The sequence below is a fragment of the Staurois parvus genome, unplaced genomic scaffold (assembly GCF_062004578.1).
Source record: "Staurois parvus isolate SC_StPar_1 unplaced genomic scaffold, SC_StPar_1.0 ptg003098l, whole genome shotgun sequence".
NCBI lineage: Eukaryota > Metazoa > Chordata > Amphibia > Anura > Ranidae > Staurois > Staurois parvus.
This window is the reverse complement of record NW_028320894.1, coordinates 19115-44670: the sequence shown is the minus strand read 5'-3', so window position 1 is coordinate 44670 and position 25556 is coordinate 19115. Positions and strand designations below refer to the sequence as shown.

The 25556-nt window shown below is 46.8% G+C and overlaps 1 protein-coding gene across 1 annotated transcript; it reads right to left on the bottom strand.

Moving 5' to 3' along the window:
• Nucleotides 1-440: 440 nt before the first annotated feature.
• On the bottom strand, nucleotides 441-22986 carry LOC149428605 (uncharacterized). The gene is made up of 9 exons (XM_089667211.1): nucleotides 22946-22986; nucleotides 18342-18512; nucleotides 17323-17406; nucleotides 13332-13412; nucleotides 11048-11374; nucleotides 10052-10159; nucleotides 8645-8737; nucleotides 6281-6361; nucleotides 441-4421 (listed from the first exon to the last, which is right to left on the bottom strand). The coding sequence occupies exons 2-9, from the start codon at nucleotides 18510-18512 to the stop codon at nucleotides 2388-2390; spliced, it is 2979 nt and encodes a 992-aa protein (XP_089523337.1). The 5' UTR covers nucleotides 22946-22986; the 3' UTR covers nucleotides 441-2387.
• Nucleotides 22987-25556: the final 2570 nt, after the last annotated feature.

The window sequence follows — 25556 nt, the reverse complement described above, 5'->3', positions numbered from 1 at the left end:
ATACCCAATCTTAGCACAAACCCCCCCCCCCCCTTCCGTCATCCTTACTTGCACAAATATCCCCCCTCCCCCCACACCTCAAAAAAAAAAAAATTCCCCTCCTAGCACAATCCCCTCCTCCCTTCTACCATATCAACTTTTCTAGCACACACCCCCTTTCCAAAACACAAATCCCCCCAATCACACCTCCCTCCTAGAACAATTCTTACCCCCTCCCAACAATCTCCTCGCGGTGCCCCCCCCCCCTCCCCACCTGACATGACACCACAGTGCCCAGGGCAGCCGCCCCTCCTGCCCGCCCCCTGTCCCGGAGCCTTTCACATACAGTGCCTGCGATCCGTGTTCAGCGGTTTCCTGGAACCCATTGCTTACCACTAATAATGACAGCAATGCCGAGCCTAATATTATACATGAAAGCAATCATCAGACACAACGCCCTCCATGTTCTCAGATCATTTATTGCAGAAAGTAAGAAAAAGGTCCATTAGCAGATGATAATAAAAGTCCTTCACAGATCCATAGACAGGTATTCCCGAAAAATATAGATCAAAGCATCTGTAATCAAACAACTTTTTTGTCTGTGAGGTAATAAATGTTCGATTAAGATGAAAAAAAATCTTGGATTTTTTTTTTTTTTTTTTGCAGATAACTAGAGATTATGTGAAGAGGAATCAGTCGCTATCAGATATTCCTGAATTAACAAAATGACAGGTTCTCTTGAAAGCTTACCATGAACCGCCAGACCACTGCATTTCCCATCCGTCCGTCCTGGCCTTGGGTCTACGCCAGGGCCGGATCTAGCCTGTCTGATGTGGGAGTGCAATAAAAACTGTCAGGGGGGGCAGAGAGTGCGAGGTCAGCAGGGCAGAGCACAGGGGGGACAGCAGAGCTGAGGACGGGTCAGGAGAGCTGAGGAAAGGGGTCACAACTGGCTGGGAAGAGGACAGGGGTCTCAATTGGCAGGGCAGAGGACAGGGGTCAGCAGATCTGAGCATAGGGGGTAGCAGAGCTGAAGACGGGTCAGCAGGGTAGAGGACAGGGGTCTCAACTGGCAGGGAAGAAGACAGGAGTCACAACTGGGAGGGTAGAGGACGGGTCACAACTGGGAGGGTAGAGGACGGGTCACAACTGGGAGGGTAGAGGACAGGGGTCACAACTGGTAGGGTAGAGGACAGGGGTCACAACTGGGAGGGAAGAGGACAGGGGTCACAACTGGGAGGGAAGAGGACAGAACGGGTCACAACTGGCAGGGAAGAGGATAGGGGTCACAACAGGCAGGGAGGAGGACAGGGGTCTCAACTGGTAGGGTAGAGGACAAGGGTCACAACTGGGAGGGAAGAGGACAGGAGTCACAACTGGCAGGGAAGAGGACAGAACGGGTCACAACTGGCAGGGAAGAGGACAGAACGGGTCACAACTGGCAGGAAAGAGGATAGGGGTCACAACAGGCAGGGAGGAGGACAGGGGTCTCAACTGCTAGGGTAGAGGACAGGGGTCACAACTGGCAGGGAAGAGGATAGGGGTCACAACAGGCAGGGAGGAGGACAGGGGTCTTAACTGGTAGGATAGAGGACAGGGGTCACAACTGGGAGGGAAGAGGACAGGAGTCACAACTGATAGGGAAGAGGACAGGGGTCACAACTGGCAGGGAAGAGGACAGGAGTCACAACTGGCAGGGAAGAGGACAGGAGTCACAGCTGACAGGGAAGAGGACAGGAGTCACTGCTGGTAGGGAAGAGGACAGGAGTCACAACTGGCAGGGCAGAGGACAGGAGTCACATCTGGCAGGGAAGAGGACAGGGGTCACAGCTGGCAGGGAAGAGGACAGGAGTCACAACTGGCAGGGAAGAGGACAGGAGTCACAACTGGCAGGGAAGAGGACAGGAGTCACTGCTGGCAGGGCATTCATCAGAGCTCCTTCTCCCATCCCTGCACACAGCCTGGGCACAGACAGCAGAGCTCCTCCTCCCCACACAGATAGCTTTAGCTTGGGGGGGCACAACAAAAATCTGGTGGGGGCATAGCCGTCCTAATAGCATCATGGGACCCTGGGAAAAGTAATGCACTGGGGCCCCTCCCGGCCAGCCCCAATTTACGCCCCTGCTCTCAAGAATTAAAGTATAAATAGTTGATAGAATGAAACAAATATTTATTAGTACTTTCAATAAAATCGATTTTAAGCAAGGAACATAGCCATCCCGGGACAGCTTGGGAAAAACCGTAACTGTCCTGGGCAAGTATGATGTAGTGCAAGATGATCATAGGGCCCCCATGTATCCCATGCGTTAAGACAGCCCTGGGTGCTGGTGGGCTTTCAAGAGAACCTTAAATTTCCTCCAATTGGGCAAAGTGAGAGATTCTGTTTAGGAAACCCCACGGAGAAGACACTAAGGTCTCCTACCGAGAAACAGATACACACCCAGCATCAGCGCCATGACTGTGAATAGGACAGATGTCCACTCAACGGGAAGAACAAATGACGCAATGACCAACGCAGCAATCAGGATGATCAGCAGCATGGAAAATGAGCTTTGGGCAACAGGTCTGTTAGATGTTTCCTCTCCTCCCTGGTCTACATCAGAAGGGAGGTCTTGCCTTTGGCCTGGCTGATCAGTATCTGACTTTTTTGTTTCCTCTGATCTTTGAGTGCTCGGGTCTTTTTGAGGGCTGGATGTCAAAGACTCCATACCCCTACTGTGTGTTATTTGTGTATCTTGATGAATGGTCTTTTCTTCATCGTAAGTTGTCCTTGAACCACTATCGGCCTTTTCAGTATGATGCACATTCCCATCCCCAAGACCATCTCTTGAGATCCCACCAGTGTTGCCAGTTGCTGCTTTTTTATTGCCGGTATCACCATTTTCTTTTAAATTTGGACCGATGGTTTCAGGCTCAGGTGTTCTGTTGTTGGTAGTATCTTCATCGTAAGTTGTCCTTGAACCACTATCGGGATCATCAACATGTCCTACAGATGTCTCACTACAGGTACTCTCTGCAGATGAACCTGAATGATTACCATTAAGATCATCGGGGTCTTGTCTGCCATGCTTGCACGTGCCTGATGTATCGATTTTTGAGGTGAACTCAGGCGAACCTTGAGATTCTTCAACTGATTGAGATTCTCCAGTTGATTGGGTCTCAAGTGGAGATGGTTCCATATCAATGCCACTCACTGGACAATCATTGTTTGAGTCTAGCTGTTCATCTGAAGGCTTTCCTGTTGGGCAGGGATGTGAATCATCATCTGAATGAGGCGATGATGTTCCAGTATCCGGTGCTCCAACCTCAGGTGTTTTAGAGGAATCAGTCTCATTGCACTCAGTGTTGGCCTTTTCAGAATGATCCACATTCCCATCCCCAAGATCATCATCTGAATCTTTTGAGATCCCACCAGTGTTGCCAGTTTCTGCTTCTTCATTGCCGGTCTCATCCTTTCCTTTTAAAACTGGACTGATGGCTTTATCGTTTGAGTCTAGCTGTTCATTTGAAGGCTTCCCTGTTGGGCAGGGCTGTGAATCATCATCTGAATGAGGCGATGATGTTCCAGTATCCGATGCTCCAACCTCAGGTGTTTTAGAGGAATCAGTCTCATTGCACTCAGTGTTGGCCTTTTCAGAATGATCCACATTCCCATCCCCAAGATCATCATCTGAATCTTTTGAGATCCCACCAGTGTTGCCAGTTTCTGCTTCTTCATTGCCGGTCTCATCCTTTCCTTTTAAAACTGGACTGATGGCTTTATCGTTTGAGTCTAGCTGTTCATTTGAAGGCTTCCCTGTTGGGCAGGGCTGTGAATCATCATCTGAATGAGGCGATGATGTTCCAGTATCCGATGCTCCAACCTCAGGTGTTTTAGAGGAATCAGTCTCATTGCACTCAGTGTTGGCCTTTTCAGAATGACCCACATTCCCATCCACAAGAACATCAGTTGAATCTTTTGAGATCTCACCAGTGTTGCCAGTTTCTGCTTCTTCATTGCCGGTCTCATCATTTACTTTTAAATTTGGACCAATGGTTTCAGGCTTAGAATGGACAACCTGCTGTGAACTTTGTAAATCAACCTTAGAATCATGTGCTTCCTCAGAAGATTGGCTTTCTGAAACAACTGGCTTGTCTGTCTCATCATCACTACTCGAAGAGATATCATCATCGGGAGTATCTGCAATGGCTTTGGCCTTAAAAGCTGCTAAGATAGCCACCAAAAGACCAAAGACAGGTATTGCCTCACCACCCGCTTGCAGTGTTTTTACCTTGGACAATGTTTCCCTCATCTCCTTTTTAAAACATTTTAGAAAGGACTTTTCAGTACGCTTCTTGCTGCACACAAATTTAGCGGCAAACTGAGACAGCTCATTAATCGTCTCCTTCTTTTGATCTTCGTTCAGGAGAGCATCCAAAGTCTTCCTCCACTTCTTGGTCATCTGAAAGAAAATCAAGATGTTACAATATCAGAATAAGGAGTTGTAGAACACTTGAAGAAGGGCATCTAAGGCATCCCAAAATCTTGAGTCTTTAATAACCCAAGTTAGCCAATAAGGGGTATCACGTAAACTTCAAACTTTCCGAACTAGTCGATGGCTAGCACAATACAACACTCTACTTTTCTATTGGATAGGTTACCATCCATGGTTTCAGAAGGCCAGAAAGCAACACTCCTGGAGGGACCAGGAGGCCAGAAATTCTAGCCCACATGAGATGTCTTATCGGTCTCCATTTTTAAAGTGTATCTAAACCAAAACGTTTTTCTAGTGGTGGTTTCTGGGGTTGGGAACGTGCGGATTTTGGCGATGTTGCGGAGGTGGAGTCTGCGTGGGCTGGGGGGAAGACAAGAAACTCGGTTTTGGAGAGGTTCGGTTTGGGGAAGTGGAGCGACGTCCAGTCTGATGTGTCGCTCGGTGGGTGTGTGATTCGGGCAGAGACTGAGGGGGTGAGGTGGGGGGTTGAGAGGGGTTGGGCTCTGTTTCCTCCACCCCCCTCTTCCAATCCCTCCACTGGCTTCCGATTGCGCAACGGACCAAATTCAAAATCCTAACGCCGACGTACAAAGCTGTCCACCATACTGCCCCGAACTACATCACTGACCTAATATCCAAGTACCGCCCAGCACGCACACTCCGCTCCTCACAAGACCTCCTTCTCTCTAGTTCCCTGGTCTCCTCCTCCCATGCCCGCCTCCAGGCCTTCTCGAGGGTGTCACCCATCCTCTGGAACTCCCTGCCCCAACCCATCAGATTATCACCTACTATCCTCTCCTTTAGGCGCACCCTGAAAACCCATCTCTTCAGGGAAGCCTACCCCACCCCCTGCTAACTTGCCGACCTCCTCCACTCTTCCTACCACTCCATCCCCCACAGCTATCTCCTCCTGTGCCACCATCCCCTCCCTCCTAGATTGTAAGCTCGAAAGAGCAGGGCCCTCGATCCCCTCATGTTTTGCATTGTATTGGTATTGTTCTGTCACATGTTCTGTCCCCCTTTGTAATGTACAGCGCTGAGCGAACTATTGGCGCTTTATAAATACTGTATAATAATAATAATAATAGTAGTTAAGCAATTTATTGCCGCAATGTGTCCACTCAGACCCCGTTCACACTTGAGTGTTTTGTAGCTCGAAGCTCAAAAACGCTGAACAGTCAAAAACCTTTTGTTTTCAATAGCCCTTGTTCACATCTGAGCATCATGACGCTTGAAAAAAAACATTTGTCTATCAAAAAAGACTTTTCAGGCAAAATTGAGACTTCAGTGAAAGAGCCTGAAAAGCGTGACTTGATCGTTTTCAAGCATTTTTTTTGCGTGTTTTGTTGCGCGTTCTCAGCTCAAACAGCAGCTCTCTGCTCTTTTTTCAGCTCTCCATTGGCATTGAGAAAAGCGTGCAAAAACGTGCAATTCTGCTCCAAAAACACACAAAAATATTTGAAGCAAAAAACCTCTGGAAAACACGACTGTGAACGTAGCCTTGGAGGAAATTTGTCCTCTTTGTTTGTTTTGGAAATTAAGGAAAAATCCGAAATTTTACCGTCACCACAACAAGACTAGAGTGAAAATATCCAATGGGGAAAAATTGTCTACGATATCCTGCACATTCAAGAGATTTCCTCTCACTTCCTGTTGGGTCTACAGGACAGGAAGTGAAGAGAACCAATCTGTTAAATGTTGGCTTTTTTTTATGGGAGTGGCTTGTGTTTATGTACTTTGATGGAAGCTGAAGACGATTATGAATTATTGTTGGGATGACTAAGACTGGAGAAGGCCAGTATTTGGTGTAGCTGTTACATGCTTACCAGCAAGTGTTCGGCAAAAGCGGCAATATGGAAGACGGCGATCATGTCGTAGGATTCTTGCAGGCTCTGCAGGAACTGAATCTGCGATACGAGGATAATGGAAGATGTATCTAGTTCAATGGTGTTATTGAGATTTTCGAGACGTTTGAACATGACAACAAATAGGCCCATGTAGGGGCAAGGACATTAATTGACAACATATCATCAATGAAACAGTAAGAAATAATAGAACAATGGAAGCTTTCAAATGGTAAATGATATAAACATATAACAGGATTACAACAAGCAGATAATCTGAGGTATCTCAAGATGGCCTGTCGATGTTGGAGAGCATAAAGACCTAGGATTGGGAAGTAGAGCAAACTTAGCAACCCTGGGAGCTACCAGATGGTCACCAGCAGGTCACCTCATTGATCCCAACCCCATAAACATCTATCCAAATAGTTAAGGTTAGCTTGAGTAATATGTTAGGGAAGAATAAGAGAGCAAACGAGGGATGAGTAGTAGGGGAGGAAGGGTGAAGGGGAAGGGAGGAGACTTAGGGGGAAGTCCCCACAGACTCGAGATCCCATCCAAGTTTGAGGGTAAGGGTACGATAGGCTTGCCAGGGTTTACAGAAGGCAAGGCATAGGTAAGCCATGGTTCCCACTTGCACAGACATTTGGGTTGGGAGTCATTAAGGATGCTAGACATCATCAAAGTCGTACGGTCTTTGACTTCCTGTAAGGAAACTGAGGGCTTCTTCCAGGCTTGGCCTCTAGAAAGAGGTACATGGTCAGAAGGGAAGGGGCTTAAGGGAAAGTCCCCACAGACTCAAGATCCCATCCAAATTTTAGGGTAAGGGTATGATAGGCTTGCTGGGCTTACAGAAGGCAAGGCATAGATAAGCCATGGTTCCCACATGCACAGAAACTTGGGTTAGGAGTCATTAAGGATGCTAGACATCATCAACGTCATACGGTCTTTGACTTCCTGTAAGGAAACAGGGAGTCTTCCAGGCTTGGCCGCTAGAAAGAGGTACATGGTCAGAAGGGAAGGGGCTTAGGGGAAAGTCCCCACAGACTCGAGATCCCATCCAAGTTTTAGGGTAAGGGTACGATAGGCTTGCTGGGCTTACAGAAGGCAAGGCATAGATAATCCATGGTTCCCACATGCACAGAAACTTGGGTTAGGAGTCATTAAGGATGCTAGACATCATCAAAGTCATACGGTCTTTGACTTCCTGTAAGGAAACTGAGGGCTTCTTCCAGGCTTGGCCGCTAGAAAGAGGTACATGGTCAGTCGCTGTTGTAGAGCATAAAGACCTGGGATCGGGCAGTGAAGTAGAGCAAACTTAGCATCTCTGGGAGCTACTAGATGGAAAAATGTTTGAGGTCAGGACCTCCAGATATGCAGTAAGTCACGTCATTGATCCCAACACCGAAAACATCTATCCGAATAGTTAAGGTTAGCTTGAGTAATATGTTAGGGAAGAATAAGAGAGCAAAAGAGGGATGAGCAGTAGGGGAAGAAGGGTCTTAGGGGGAAGTCCTCACTGACTCGAGATCCCATCCAGGTTTGAGGGTAAGGGTACGATAGGCTCGCCGGGGTTTGCAGAAGGCAAGGTATAGATAATCCATGGTTCCCACATGCACAGAAATTTGGGTTAGGAGTCATTAAGGATGCTAGACATCATCAAAGTCATGCGGTCTTTGACTTCCTGTAAGGAAACTGAGAGCTTCTTCCAGGTTTGGCCGCTAGAAAGAGGTGCATGGCCAGTAGCTGTTGGACAGCATAAAGAGCGGGGATCAGGCAGTGAAGTAGAGCAAACTTAGCTTCCCTGGGAACTACCAGCTGGAATAAAGTTTGAGGGCAGGACCACCAGATATGCAGTAAGTCACCTCATTGATCCCAACCCCGAAAACATCTATCCGAATAGTTAAGGATAGCCTGAGTAATATGTTAGGGTAGAATAAGAGCGTAAACGAGGGATGACCAGGAAGGGTGAAGGGGAAGGGAGGGGGCTTAGGGGAAAGTCCCCATAGACTCGAGATCCCATCCAGGTTTGAGGGTAAGGGTACGATAGGCTTACCGGGCTTACAGAAGGCAAGGCATAGGTAAGCCATGGTTCCCAAGACCACCAGATATGCAGCAGGTCACCTCATTGATCCCAACCCTGAAAACATGAAAACATCTATCCGAATAGTTAAGGTTTGCTTGAGTAATCCAGACTGGGACCTAACACCACCGAAAGAGAACTTTATAGGCTGATTCCGGGATGGAAGACGTATCTTTACTGTAAATGAATTTATGGGAAAAGTGGAGAAAGTAGAGGCAACGTACATTAAGGAGGGAACTCCTGAGGTTTCCCATGCTACTACTCACATCAGATTGTAATCGAGAGATGGAGAAGACTTTGTGACAAAGACCAAACTCAATGGATTCTTTACTCTCTGAGCATTTCCTACCACCAGAGGCCTGAACGAGAAAATAAAATATAATAAATAAAATAAGCATATTAGGAAAAAATCGCCAGCGGAACATTCATAAGTTATGGCATATTGGAACGGAACGGCTAATTAAAACTGTAGTCCAGGCAAATGGCTAAGTAGACAAATGGAATACATACATGGGCGTTGGCTTATCTTCCAAAGGGTTTGTCTATACAGTCCTGAGATTTACACAGTTCTGCACTGTCTGGCAGGGCAGGAAACCTGATTTCAGCTGCAGTTCTCAGACTGTGATTGGACAATGAAAGGAAAAGACTGATGACTATCTCTGTCACTCTGCTCTCTGCCCCTATTGGAGTGCTCCTCCTGCACTGCAGCACTAGGAACTGGCTCCTTGTGCTGCATGCCCCTCCCCCAGTCTGAGCTTTCTTATATAAGGACTTGCAAGAGGCTGATATCAATGACATGCCTGGAGTTCTGCTTTAAACCGCCCCGCTTAGTTTTTTTTATTTGCCATCTGTATCCGGTTCAAAAGATTCCTTCTCACTTCCTGCCCTGTAGATACAGATGTAGAATGGAGGTGAAGAAACTTCCCAAAAAAATTAGAGAAATCCCTTTTTAATACGGCACCGAACAACACGATGCGGCGCTGGTACTTTGGTGCACCATTCTAAATGAAAGTGGTACGGCACAAAGTGCTGCGCAATACCCCAGCAAAGCAGGCGTCACCGAAACACATAGGTCCAAAGGGGCCCCTATGCGTACTGGAGCTAGTTGCACTTATTAATGAAGTCCCATGATGGTAGGTATACACCAGGGGTCTGCAAACTTTCTAAGCAAAGGGTCAGTTTACTACAGTTTTTAGGGGGGGGCGGATCGGAAAATAACTCGGCATCAGTGGGAGTAAACAGTGCCCCATCTTTGATGCTAGTGCTAGGAATTTTGCCCCATTGATGGTGTCACTGGGTGAAATTGTGCCCAATCATTGGTGTCATTGGGCCCCATTCTTGCTATAATTAGGATGAACTGTGCCCCATCATTGGTGTCATTGGTGGGAATTGTGCCCCATTGTTGGAATCACTGTGAGGAATTTGTTGGTGTCAGTGGATTAAATTGTGCCCCAAGAGCCAGATAAAATAAAGTAAAGGGCCGCATCCGGACCCCGGGCCGCAGTTTGGAGACCACTGGTATACACCAATAGTGGCCACTGTGGGACTCGCTATAATATAATTTATGTTCTGCTAAGAGAACCATTGTAGCCAAAGAAGCTGTTGAAATTATTTTCACAAGGAGATATTTTGTTTCATTCTAATACACTCAAAAATGAAAGTTCTCCACTCACCCAGTTATCAGGACAGGGGTTACGAAATATAATGGTCACCGACTTCCCTTGATGAGAAACCTCCAGAAGTTCGGCCTGTACATCAAACATCTTGACCATCTGACTGATCTAAAGAGAAAGTCATTTCTAAGTTACAACACTCTATGCACACTGACCAATGCTGGGCTTCCTTACAAGTCCAACACTGATGTACGCTGACCAATGGTGGGGTTTCTTACAAGTACAAAGCTGATGTATGCTGACCAATGGCGAACCTTCCTTACAAATATAACACTGATTTACGCTGACCAATGGTGGGGTTTCTTAGAAGTACAAAGCTGATGTATGCTGACCAATGGTGAACCTTCCTTACAAATATAATACTGATGTACGCTGATCAATGGTGGGCTTCCTTACAAATAAAACACCGAGGTATGCTGACCAATGGTGGGGGTTCATTACAAGTCCAACACTGATGTATGTTGACCAATGGTGGGGCTTCTTACATGTACAAAGCTGATGTACGTTGACCAATGGTGGGCTTCCTTACAAATATAATACTGATGTACACTGACCAATGGTGGGGTTCCTTACAAGCACAACACTGATGCATGCAGACCAATGGTGGGGGTTCCTTACAAATATAATACTGATGTATGCTGACCAATGGTGGGCTTCCTTACAAGTACAAAGCTGATGTATGCTGAACAATGGTGGGGTTCCTTACAAATAAAACACTGAGGTATGTTGACCAATGGTGGGGGTTCCAAACAAGTACAAAGCTGATGTACACTGACCAATGGTGGGCTTCCTTACAAATATAACACTGATGTATGCTGACCAATGGTGGGGCTTCCTTACAAATATAACACTGATGTATGCTGACCAATGGTGGGCTTCCTTACAAATATAATACTGATGTACACTGACCAATGGTGAGCTTCCTTATGAACATAATACTGATGTACACTGACCAATGGTGGGCTTTGTTACAAATGTAATACTGATGTACACTACCTTCTCCTTCAGGTCCTCCTTGCCCTCCATCTTCTCTCCTGGATAGTCAAACGTGTTGGAGGCTACAAAAGAGGCGGCCAGTTCAGCCGCCATCAGAGCCGCCAGCCCTCTGGCCACCATTGTTGCCCCCTTTCCAGGTAGGTCCTTGCAGGATGGTCTGATATTAGTGGTCACCATTTCGGTGAGTTGGGCCCGATAGTCATCGGCTACGTCACCTTCCGGAAGGCAGAGGAACGGGGTGATCATCCTGCAGATCTTTTCTGCTGCATTTGTGCTTTTTTTTCCATGAAGGAGATCCTGAAAATCTTGATGAGACTCGGGGGATACCTATAAAATGGTATGATACACATCCTTCTCCACATCAACGCACATTGACACTGACATTCACCAAATATTCACTGCGTGTGTGTTTTCACCCTTTTACTACTATTCACATATGTCAGCAGCAACTGCCATTGATGTACTGTATGCCATACATCCCACAGCAACTGCCACTGATGTATGTCCTACGTCCACAACAACTGCCACTGATGTATGTCCTACGTCCACAGCAACTGCCGCTGATGTATGTCATACGTTCACAGCAGCTGCTACTGATGTATGTCATACGACTACAGCAACTGCCACTGATGTATGTCATACGTCCACAGCAACTGCCACTGATGTATGTCATATGACTACAGCAACTGACACTGATGTATGTCATACATGCACAGCAACTGCCACAGATATATGTCATACATCCACAGCAACTGCCACTGATGTATGTCATACATTCGCAGCAACTGCCACTGATGTATGTCATATGAATACAACAACTGCCACTGATGTATGTCATACGTCCACAGCAACTGCCATTGATGTATGTCATATGACTACAGCAACTGACACTGATGTATGTCATACATGCACAGCAACTGCCACTGATGTTTGTCATACATCCACAGCAACTGCCACTGATGTATGTCATGAATACAGCAACTGCCACTGATGTATGTCGTACGTCCACAGCAACTGCCACTGATGTATGTCATATGACTACAGCAACTGACACTGATGTATGTCATACATGCACAGCAACTGCCACTGATGTATGTCATACATCCACAGCAACTGTCACTGATGCATGTCATACATCCACAGCAACTGCCACTGATGCATGTCATACATCCACAGCAACTGCCACTGATGTATGTCATACGACCACAGCAACTGCCACTGATGTATGTCATACGTTCACGGCACTTGCCACTGATGTATGTCCTACGTCCACAGCAACTGCCACTGATGTATGTCATACATCCACAGCAACTGCCACTGATGTATGTCATACGTCCAGCAACTGTCACTGATGTATGTCCTACGTCCATAGCAACTTCCGCTGATGTATGTCATACGACTACAGCAACTGCCACTGATGTATGTCATACGTCCAGCAACTGTCACTGATGTATGTCCTACGTCCATAGCAACTGCCACTGATGTATGTCATACGACTACAGCAACTGACACTGATGTATGTCATACATCCACAGCAACTGACACTGATGTATGTCATGCATCCACAGCAACTGCCACTGATGTATGTCATACGTCCACAGCAACTGCCACTGATGTATGTCATACGTCCACAGCAACTGCCACTGATGTATGTCATACAACCACAGCAACTGCCACTGATGTATGTCTTACATCCACAAAAACTGCCACTGATGTATGTCATATGTCTGCAGCAACTGCCACTGATGTATGTCATACGACTACAGCAACTGCCACTGATGTATGTCTTACATCCACAAAAACTGCCACTGATGTATGTCATATGTCTGCAGCAACTGCCACTGATGTATGTCATGTATGTATGTATGTCCACTGCAATGGGGGGCTCTACAGCTGTCAGTTCACCTCCACTGACTCCCGGAACCTGGGTCCTCTTCCCCTGGTTGCCTGAATCCCCCTGAAACCTGCATCCCCCCAACCCAGCTGGCACTGTTGTATGTCATGCGTCCGCAGCAGTGGGGGGGCTCTACAGCCTCCAGTGCACCTACCCCAGGGTACCCGGAACTGCCACTGTTTTATTCTCCAGGGTCTCTGCTTCCAGAAAATATATCAGTTTTGGGGTTTTAACTAATCGTCGGGTCTAAAATGTTTTTTTGTTAATCTGTGTGAACCCCAGAGGATGATTGGCTGCCTAATGATATAAATAAATTGCTGGAGATCGGCGGGAGGCGTCTCCATCCATCAGTGCAGTACAATGCTCCTCCGCAGACCCCCCACCACTCACCAGGTAAATGCTGAGGCAGCCAATCAAATTGAAGCCAGTGGACAGCCGGGAGATCTCAGAGGGGCTCAGCAGCAAACGCACCTGTGAAGACAGAAGATCCCAACTGAAGGGTCAAAGCTACAGACACCAACGTCACAAAGTGCCCCCCAAACCTGAACCTGACCACCAACCTCCCCTCCAGCCTTGCACAGGTGTACCGGCTCCTCCCCTCCAGCCTTGTACAGGTGTACCGGCTCCTCCCCTCCAGCCTTGTACAGGTGTACCGGCTCCTCCCCTTCAACCTTGCACAGGTGTACCGGCTCCTCCCCTCCAGCCTTGTACAGGTGTACCGGCTCCTCCCCTCCAGCCTTGTACAGGTGTACCGGCTCCTCCCCTCCAGCCTTGTACAGGTGTACCGGCTCCTCCCCTTCAGCCTTGCACAGGTGTACCGGCTCCTCCTCTCCAGCCTTGCACAGGTGTACCCGCTCCTCCCCTCCAGCCTTGTACAGGTGTACCGGCTCCTCCCCTTCAGCCTTGCACAGGTGTACCGGCTCCTCCCCTCCAGCCTTGCACAGGTGTACCGGCTCCTCCCCTCCAGTCTTGCACAGGTGTACCGGCTCCTCCCCTCCAGTCTTGCACAGGTGTACCGGCTCCTCCCCTTCAATCTTGCACAGGTGTACCGGCTCCTCCCCTTCAGGCTTGCACAGGTGTACCGGCTCCTCCCCTCCAGTCTTGCACAGGTGTACCGGCTCGTCCCCTTCAGTCCTGCACAGGTGTACCGGCTCCTCCCCTTCAGTCTTGCACAGGTGTACCGGCTCCTCCCCTCCAATCTTGCATAGGTGTACCGGCTCCTCCCCTCCAGTCTTGCACAGGTGTACCAGCTCCTCTCCTGGACTGGAATGTCTTCCTCTGATGTCACTGCACACTGTGAGCTTCTCACAATGTGCATTAGAAGCTGCAGCCAGTACGATAGAGCTCTGCCTCATTTCTTGGCTGGAGGACGCCCAGCATCATCTAGTTCTTTCCTCCCCCAGCCTTACTGTCCCTTGCTCCACCCCTTTTTTTTCATTGGATTTCAGTTATTTCGTAGATGAGCTGCATCACATGTGGGCGTTACCTATGCAAATACAGCCTGCCTAGGAACGCCCGCCCTTCCAGATGGGCACCCGCCCATCAAGGTATATTGATATTCGCACAACTCCTCCTCCCGCCGTATGTGGCAGGGTTGAGAGCTCTTGAAAGGAGTACTGAGGCAAGGGGCTGTGATAAAGCTGTGCCGGCCCCTCCCACCAGCCATGATCTTCCTGCATTGCTTAGAGACAAAAAGAGACCCAGTGTGTGGACATCACAGGGTCTAAAATAAAGCATTTAAGTTTTTTTTTAAATCATCATTAGCATGTTGATGGGGGAGGGGAGGGGGGAACCAGGGAAGCCAAAATAAAAAATAAATAAATAAAAATATATAGTGTACACACATTTATATATATATATATATATATATATATTCAGCTTAAAAAGAAATTTGATATATATATATATATTTAAAAAAATAATAATACATAATAATATATATATATAAATTCAGCTTTAAAATGTTATATATATATAATTTTTTTTTTAAATATATATGTATATATATATAATATCTTTTTAAGCTGAATATATATATATATATATATATATATATATATATATATATATATTTTTTTTATATATATTTATCTAGTTTTTTTAAATAAATATATATATATATATATATATATATATATATATACACATATTCAGCTTAAAAAGAAATTATATATAAATAACATTTTAATGCTGAATATATATATATATATATATATATATATATTTATTTTTAATATACATATATATATACAGTTGCAAGAAAAAGTATGTGAACCCCTTGGGATTACGTGGAGTTTTGCACGAATTGGGCATAAAATGTGCTCTGAACGTCATCTAAGTCACAACAATAGAAGAACACAGTCTGCTGAACATAATACTACACAAACATTAGAGGTTGCCATGGTTTAATTGCACATAACATGTAAACATTCACAGTGCAGGGAGGAAAAAGTATGTGAACCTTTGGACTTAATAACTGGTTGACCCTCCTTTGGCAGCAATAACCTCAACCAAACGTTTCCTGTAGTTGCAGATCAGACCTGCACAACGATCTGGAATCATTTTGGACCACTCCTCTTCACAAAACTGTTTCAGTGTAGCAATATTCTTGGGATGTCTGGTGTGAATCGCTCTCTTAAGGTCATTCCACAGCATTTCAATGGGGTTGAGGTCAGGACTCTGACTGGGCCACTCCAGAAGGTGTATTCTGTGCTGTTGCAGCCATTGTTTTGTTGAATTACTTGTACGCTTTGGGTCATTGTCCTGTTGCATCACCCATCCTCTGCGGAGCTTCAGTTGGCGGACAGATGGTCGTACGTTTTCCTGCAAAATGTCTTGATAAACTCTGGAATTCATTTTCCCATCAATGACAACAATCCGTCCAGGCCCTGAGGCAGCAAAGCAGCCCCAAACCATGATGCTCCCTCCGCCATGTTTCACAGTGGGGATGAGGTTTTGATGTTGGTGTGCTGGGCCTTTTTTTCTCCACACATAGTGTTGTGTGTTCTTCCCAAACAACTCAATCTTGGTTTCATCTGTCCACAGTATATTTTGCCAGTAGTGCTGTGGAACATCCAGGTGCTCTTTTGCAAACTTCAAACGTGCTGCAATATTCTTTTTGGCCAGCAATGGCTTCCTCCGTGGTGTCCTCCCATGTACTCCATTCTTGTTTCATGTTTTCCTTATTGTAGATGTGTCAACAAAAATGTTACCATGTGCCAGAGATTTCTGTAGGTCTTTAGCTGACACTCTGGGATTCTTCTTTACCTCATGCAGCATTCTACGCTGTGCTCTTGCAGTCATTTTTACAGGACGACCACGCCTAGGGAGAGTAGCAACAGTGCTAAACTTTCTCCATTTGTAGACAGTCTGTCTTACCGTGGACACATGAACATCAAGGCTTTTGGAGATACTTTTGTAACCCTTTCCAGCTTCATGCAAGTCAACAATTCTTGATGGTAGGTCTTCTGAGAGCTCTTTTCTGCGAGGCATGGTTCACATCAGACAGTGCTTCTTGAAACCAGTAAACCCAAAACAGGTGTGTGTTTTTTAAGGGCAGGACAGCTGTCAGCAACACATCCAACATCATCACACTGATTGGAGTCAAGGTTGGCTCACTCCTGGCTCCAATTAGCTCTGGGAGAAGTCATTAAGCTAGGGCCTCACATACTTTTTCCTCCCTGCGCTGTGAATGTTTACATGTTATGTGCAATTAAACCATGGCAACATCTAATGCTTGTGTAGTATTATGTTCAGCAGACTGTGTTCTTTTATTGTTGTAACTTAGATGACGTTCAGAGCACATTTTATGCCCAATTCATGCAAAACTCCACGTAATCCCAAGGGGTTCACATACTTTTTCTTGCAACTGTATATATATATATATATATATATATATATTCAGCTTTAAAACAAAATAAAAAATTTATATATATATATATATATATATATATATTTTTTTTTTTTTTTTTTCTGCTTTTAAACCTGAATCCAGACAAAACTTTTTTTTTTAACTTGTATCTTTTTTAAAGGCACAGACCATGTCATTATTATTGTAACATCCCCTCACTTCCTGTCAGAAAATGAAGATAAATCTCTCCAGTGGGGTCCCTGTCCTGTTGCCTTCTTGTCTCAGTGACAATCACATTCCATATTTCTTGGTGTCACAGGAACAGGAAGTGAGAGAAATTTCCCCAGTTGGGGTATCAGACAGAAAAAAAAAAATGAAAGAAGTTTGAACTTTTCCTCACTCTGTCCAAAACTAACAATAAATGTTTGTCTGGATCTGGGCTGCACGACATTCCTACAATCTAGATCTCTATCCCATGTCTCTGACTAGCCTCCATCTACTCCTACAAGGACGGATGATATCGCTCCTCACCTCCCATTCGCTCCCAGTTGGACCGGTCACAGAGAAGACTTTGCTGGAGCCGCCATACTGGAATATCTTCTTCTTCTCCAAGTTCTACCCAAATAAAAGAATATATAAAACAGATGAGTTGTAAAGAGGACCTGTCACCAGAAATGTTTTGTATGCTCAGCAATGTGTTACTAATACTAATACTTCAAGAAATTATTCATTGACCTGATGGTTTGGTGGTTTAGGTCGGGGTTTCTCAACCAGGGCTCCATGGAATCCTATGGTTCCCCCAGAGGTTGCTAGGGGTTCCTTGAGCAATTCCTGCTTCTCAGATAAGTTCCCATTGACACCATTGATCTTTTTAGGTATCTATAAGTGGGTAATTCTTCCCAATGGCCACAAGTGTGAGGAACATTCTTCCCACCGACTATCACACGAATGTATTATGAGTTGTAGATGTAGTCATTTTTATCAGGGGTTCCCTGAGACCACAAAGTTCCTTCAAGGGTTCCTCTGTGTTGAGAAAGGTTGGTTTAGGTAGACCTTCACTCTACATAGTATTGGTCAGTCTAAAGGAGCTTGTACAGGGTTTTACATATAAAAACCCTGAGACCGGAAAGTTCCCTGAGACCGGAAAGTTCCCTGAGACCAGAAAGTTCCTTCAAGGGTTCCTCTGTATTGAGGTTGGTTTAGGTAGACCTTCACACTACATAGTATTAGTCAGTCTTGTACAGGGCAGGGGCGGACTGACCATTTGGAAACTCGGGCACTGCCCGAGGGCCCGGGGTCAGTAGGGGGCCCCATGAGATGCCCCTGGTACCTTTTTCATAGGCTTTTTTGAGTTTGAGCAAGAACACAGGGGCCCCATGATCCCCTATTGCCCGGGGGCCCCATGAGTTGTCAGTCCGCTCCTAGTACAGGGTTTTACAAATAAATTATAATGTGTATGGCTGGCTTTAGACCTTCCCTAATCCCAAAATACTGACGATAATTTTTGCTAAATTAGGCGGGGAACCCCTTTATGTGTGGAAGTTTCTCACCTTTTCAAGGCTTTTCTTGTCATTCGGATCCTGTAGAAGGTGGCATTTACTTTTCTGATTGGTGATGATGTACAAGCATTGGTTGTTTGGTCGGGGAAAAGTCAACGACACTGACGTTTTATTCACCGTTTTATTGTCTTGGAGCTCGAAAACCAAGACCTCGGAATCCATCTACAGACAAGAAGGTAGTTGTTAAAAGTACTATATAGCCGAAGACTAAAAAAAAAACAAAACAAAGGAAAATAATTAAAATAAAATATTTTATTTAATATTTATCTCCAATTTTCACTGGTAACAAGAACACGAGACCTCAGATGTCCCTCCAAGACTCTCTCTTGTGGATTTTCTTCTGGTACATCCTTACTCCAGCTTTTCAGAAGAGCAGATCTTTGTCATTTCGATGTACAGAAAAGTAGAGGTTTATATAGGTCAGATCAGGGGCGGACTGACAACTCATGGGGCCCCCGGGCAATAGGGGATCATGGGGCCCTTGTGTCCTTGCCCGAACTCAAAAAAGTCTATGAAAAAGGTACCAGGGGCATCTCATGGGGCCCCCTACTGACCCCAGGCCCTCAGGCAGTGCCCGAGTTTCCAAATGGTCAGTTCGCCCCTGGGTCAGACATAGAATAGGACCAGGGGCGGACTGACCATTTAGCCACTCGGGCACTCGAGTCAGTAGGGGGCCACATGAGATGCCCCTGGTACCTTTCATAGGCTTTTTTGGGTGTGGTTTGAGTGTGGGCGAGGACACAGGGGCCCCATGATTTCCTTTTGCCCGGATGCCCCATGAGTTGTCAGTCCGCCCCTGAATAGGACCATGGTTTCTGGGAGGGTTCCCAGATATCAACGTTCTGGACACAAGTCCTACACTATATTTATGGTATCACTTCCATACGAGTGGCCAAGAGTCCATTAATATGTTTGGTGAGGTCCCGATTCATGTGATCACTGATTGGCCAATCAGCAGGGGCGGACTGACCATTTGTAAACTCGGGCACTGCCCGAGGGCCCGGGGTCAGTAGGGGGCCCCATGAGATGCTCCTGGTGCCTTTTTCATAGGCTTTTTTGAGTTTGGGCAAGGACACAGGGGCCCCATGATCCCCTATTGCCCGGGGGCCCCATGAGTTGTCAGTCCACCCCTGCCAATCAGTGATCACATGAACAGTAGCAAGCAAGATGTCACTACCTGACATCATTGATTACTACTTGTGAAATCTGTGAATGATCAGAGAGATCACATGGTACAGGGCTATTCACAACAGCCTTGTACCATGTGACAAGCTGTGACCAATCACAGCTCACACAGTATTTCTCAATGGCTGCAGGAATGCAGCCAGAGAGAAGGAGAAACGATTGCTTTTACAGCCTTTATGGGTGTAAAAGCAATCGGTGTAAAAAAAGAAAAAAAAATCTTCATCACCCCCCACAAGTAGTACAGTGTCACCATAGTGACTGCTAGGGTGACAGTATGTTACAAAAAAAACCAAAAACATAAATAATAATATAAAAAAATAAAATAAAAATGTAAAATTATAATATGGTGACACTGTACTGCTAGGATGACAGTATGTTTAAAAAAAGAAAAAGAAAACATAAATATTAATAATAAAATAAAAAAATAAAATGAAAATGTAAAAATAGTTTTGAAAAATTATAATTTTTGGTTATAAACTAATTTGGGTTATGTTTTTTTTTTTTTTTTAATAATAAGATAGATGAATACATGAACGTTCATCCACGTTTTCTATTCATGTTCTTTATCTTTCCCTGAAAAAAATTGTATGGATATGAGAATTTATATTTTCATTTTTTTTTTTTTAGGTTTATTTATTTTATTTTCATAATGGGATTTTTTTGTCCATTTTGGAATATTTTGTTTTCTTATGTTTGAAAATAAATAAAAATATTTACAAAAAAAAAAACAATCAGGTATATCTGAAATATTGAGCATGATTGTACTGTAGTATCTTCTTCACCCAGCAGGTGGCACACTTGGCTTCTTTTTTTTTTTTCCTCTTTTTCCTATCTTTGCCTCCTTGTGTTTAGGCGATTGCACACCATTTTGGGGGGCCCCAGTAAATTCTTCTAAAATAGTCCTTGCCCCAAGAAATATTTTTTTCTTTTTAAGGAAAAAGTTTATGCTCACATAATAGAAGAATGAGAAGCAAAACTTGTACTGAAATGTTGGAAGACTCTGAATGGGGGCTAGGTGTCATCGGGGGGAGGATGGAGGTTGTTGAGGGTGTTAGGGGACTCTGGACTTGGTGGCTCTGTAGTGAATGAGGTTACTTGAGGAAGCTGGGGGGGGTGGGGGGTAGGGGGCACAGAAGGAAACTGTTGGAGGTTGGGGGCACTATGGGGGGCTGGAGGCTCTGCAGCAGGCTGGGGGTGGAGTATGGGGCACTGTTGGAGGTTGAGGGCACTATGGAGGGCTAGAGGGACTGCAACAGGTTGGGGTGGAATGTGGGACAGTCTTGGAGGTTGGGGGCACTATGGGAGCTGGAGGCTTTGCAGCAGGCTGGGGTGTCATGTAGGACATTGTTGGAGACTGGGGGCACTATGGGGAGCTGGAGGGACTGCAGCAAGCTGGGGTGGAGTGTGGGGCACTGTTGGAGGTTGGGGGCACTATGGGGAGCTTCAGACTCTGCAGCAGGCTGTGGTGGAGTACGAGGCACTGTTGGAGGTTGGGGGCACTATGGGGGGCTGAAGGCCCTGCAGCAAGCTGGGGTGGAGTATGGGGCACTGTTGGAGGTTAGGGGCACTATGGATGGCTGGAGGCTCTGCAGCAGGCTGGGGTGGAGTGTGAGGGAGGGGGCACTGTTGGAGGTTGGGGGCACTTTGGGGGGTTGGAGGCTTTGCAGCATGCTGGGTTGCAGTGTTGGGCACTGTTGGAGTTTGGGGGCACTATGGGGGGCTAGAGGCTCTGCAACAGGTTGGGGTGGAGTGTGGGACACTCTTGGGGGTTGGGAGTACTATGGGGGCTGGAGGCTTTGCAGCAGGCTGGGGTGGAGTGTGGGTCACCATTGGAGGTTGGGGGCTTTATGGGAGGCTGGAGGGTCTGCAGCATGCATGGGTGGAGTGTGGGGCTGTGTTGGAGGTTGGGGGCTGTATGGGAGGCTGGAGGGTCTGCAGCATGCATGGGTGGAGTGTGGGGCTGTGTTGGAGGTTGGGGGCACTATGGGTGGCTGGAAGCTCTGCAGCAAGCTGGGGTGAAGTGTGAGGGAGGGGGCACTGTTGGAGGTTGGGGGCACTATGGGGGCTGGAGGCTTTGCAGTAGGCTGGGTTGGAGTGTGGGGCACTGGTGGAGGTTGGGGGCACTATGGGGGCTGGAGACTTTGCAGCAGGCTGGGGTGTAATGGAAGAGACAGAAGAGCCTCCAATAGCTTATAACAGGCTGTCAAAGGATTTGACTCCAGTGGCTTCCTTCCTCTCACTTCCTGTTGTGTCCCTGGAACAGGAAGTGAGGAGAAATCTCCCCAATGGGACAGACAGCAGAGAAACTCTTCTCTATCTCATACTTAGAAAAGGTGATAGCTGCGGGGGATGTTCTGGTGGAGGTGACTCAAGTACAGTTCTTAGGTGGAGGTGGGGTAGGCTTCCCTGAATAAGTGAGATTTCAGCGATCGCCTAAAGGCAGACAGGGTGGGGGCTGATTGGACATACTGGGGTAGGGAGTGCCAGAGGACGGGAGAGGCTCTGGAGAAGTCCTGGAGGCAAGCATGGGAGCAGGTGAAGAGGACGCTAGAGAGCAGGATGTCTTGGGAGGAGCGGAGCGGGCCATTTGGACAACATCTGCGGATGAGGTCGGTGATGGAGCTAGGGGGGCGGTGTTGTGGATGGTTTTGTATGTCGATTAAAAAAAAAAAAATGTTTAACCCTTTGGCGCACGGCAGCAAAAGGGCGGGCTTTGACACCTACACCTGTGTCGCCAGGCAGCTGATTTGTCTGTGCTGTAAGCGCGCCCAACACAGAGACCAAGCTGTTGAAGGGGGCTCTTGGTCCCAACTAACAGGACTGGCTCCTGACAGCCAATCACAGTGGTCCTATGATCACTGAACCTTTCTGCCCCCCCGAACCAAATAAAGGGATGCCGAGGTTAAGAAAAAAAAAAAAACAACCTATGAAAACTGGATCATCAGGGTTACAAAGCCTCAATGAAGGGTTCATATCAGGACTTATGCTTTATATGGGGTCTCCAAACTATGGCCCTCCAGCTGTTGAAGTACTACAAGTCCCATCATGCCTCTGGGAGTCTTGCAAGGCCTCATGGGACTTGCAGTTCCTTAACACCTGGATGGCCATAGTTTGGAGACTCCTTGTTGGTAATTTGCTCCAAAGTGCTAAATATGGCCGCCCCCCACCCATCCAGCATTTTGGACCCCGGCGCTGATTTGAGGCTGCTACAGTCCCTAATACTGGCCATCCCGGGTGATAAAACACCTATCCCAGCCATATGCCATGCACATCCTTGTAGTCCCTTCACTATTCATTGAACCCCCTCCCCCCATCAATAACCAATAATCACCTTCCCTTTCAGGGTGGGGGGTGGGGAAGCGGTTCTAATGCAAATTATAAAAAATGTTTCAGGGGAGTTGCAGACTTACTGTTGGTCTCTCGATGGCGGCTGGAATCCTGAGAGCAAAGTACGAGATTTATACTTTCAGTTTTGTTTCTGTAGCTTTAGGGTGACACGCCTTGTTCTAAGAACATGAAAACAGGAGAAAGGTTGGCAGCCTCTGACTAAAGAGGACCTGTCATTAAAGTGACACAAAACCAGATCCTTGCTTTCCAACAATAATCCGAACATATATGGAGCATAATATAACACACATCATAATAGTATACAGTATCTCCCAGAAGTGAGCCCCCCTCCCCCGCACTGTATACATATATATACAGTATCTCCCAGAAGTGAGCCCCCCTCCCCCGGACTGTATACATATATATACAGTATCTCCCAGAAGTGAGTTCACCCCTCCCCCGGACTGTATACAATGTATATATATACAGTACCTCCCAGAAGTGAGTCCACCCCTCCCCCGGACTGTATACAATGTGTATATATACAGTATCTCCTAGAAGTGAGTCCCCCCTCCCCCCCCCCTCACATTTTTGTAAATATTTGATTCTATCTTTTCATGTGACAACACTGGAGAAATGACACTTTGCTACAATGTGACGTAGTCAGCGTACAGCTTGTATAACATGGAAATTTGCTGTCCCCTCAAAATAACTCATCACACCGCCATTAATGTCTAATCCGCTGGCAACAAAAGTGACTCCACCCCTAAGTGACAAGGTCCAAATTGGCAATATTTTGTGTGGCCCCCATTATTTTCCAGCACTGCCTTAACCCTCTTGGGCATGGAGGTCACCAGAGCTTCGCAGGTTGCCACTGGAATCCTCTTCCACTCTTCCATGGTGTCATCACGGAGCTGGTGGATGTTAGAGACCTTGCGCTCCTCCACCTTCCGTCTTCCACTCCCCCGTGGCGTTATCACGGAGCTGGTGGATCTTAGAGACCTTGCGCTCCTCCACCTTCCATTTGAGGATGCCCCACAGATGCTCCATAGGGTTTAGGTCTGGAGACATGCTTGGCTAGTCCATCACCTTTACCCTCAGCTTAGCAAGGCAGTGGTGGTCTTGGAGGTGTGTTTGGGGTCGTTATGTTGGAATACTGCCCTGCGGCCCAGTCTCCGAAGGGAGGGGATCATGCTCTGCTCAGTATGTCACAGTACATGATGGCATTCATGGTTCCCTCAATGAACTGTAGCCCCCAATGCCGGCAGCACTCATGCGGCCCCAGACCATGACACTCCCACCACCATGCTTGACTGTAGGCAAGACACACTTGTCTTTGTACTCCTCACCTGGTTGCCGCCACACACGCCTGACACCATCTGAACCAAATCAGTTGATGTTGGTGTCATCACACCGCAGGACATGGTTCCAGTAATCCATGTCCTTAGTCTGCTTGTCTCCAGCAAACTGTTTGCGGCTTTCTTGGTCATCATCTTTAGAAGAGGCTTCCTTCTGGGATGACAGCCATGCAGACCAATGTGATGTAGTGTGCGGCGTATGGTCTGAGCACTGACAGGCTGACCCCCCCCCCCCACCCCTCCAACCTCTGCAGCAATGCTGGCAGCACTCACGTCTATTTCCCAAAGACAACCTCTGGATATGACGCTGAGCACGTGCACTCAACTTCTTTGGTCAACCACGGCGAGGCCTGTTCTGAGTGGAACCTGTCCTGTTAAACAGGGCAGGGTAATCTGCAGTAAGGGTCAGCAGCAGGAAGAGGACAGGGCAGTCTGAAATATAGGTCAGCAGCAGGAAGAGGACAGGGCAGTCTGAAATATAGGTCAGCTGCAGGAAGAGGACAGGGCAGTCTGAAATATAGGTCAGCCGCATGAAGAGGACAGGAGAGTCTGAAATATAGGTCAGCCGCAGGAAGAGGACAGGGCAGTCTGAAATATAGGTCAGCAGCAGGAAGAGGACAGGGCAGTCTGAAATATAGGTCAGCCGCAGGAAGAGGACAGGGGAGTCTGAAATATAGGTCAGCCGCAGGAAGAGGACAGGGGAGTCTGAAATATAGGTCAGCCGCAGGAAGAGGACAGGGGAGTCTGAAATATAGGTCAGCCGCAGGAAGAGGACAGGGCAGTCTGAAATATAGGTCAGCCGCAGGAAGAGGACAGGGCAGTCTGAAATGTAGGTCAGCCGCAGGAAGAGGACAGGGCATGCATGCAGTGAAGACTTCTACAGAATCCAGCAGCCTGCACATCATGGGACATTCTTCATTACAGGTAAGTAATGCAACTATAACTACAGAGGGAAAAAAAAAAATAGCTAAACGTTTTAGATTGTCTAGAGAACGAACCCCACTACTGTGACGGGAATCACCATGGGTGGGCAGCCCATGGAACACAGCTCACTTTGGAGAGGTGGGGAGACCCGTCTCAGCTCCCCATATCCCTATTATGTGTAAGTCACCCTGTGCCTGTTAGGGGTACAGGGTGATCTATCCTAATATTGCGGTGGGGGGTTGTTTAATGCCATGTGGTTGCATCCCATTGTTCTATTGTGTGTCTCGCTTGGGCGCAAACTATTATGGGATGTATGTGTTTATGGGTATTGGCTTGGTAAGGGAAGGGGGGGGGTGTCTCCATTAACCCTCCCTACTGATGGGACTGTCTGCTGGTGTGTCTCCTGTTACTA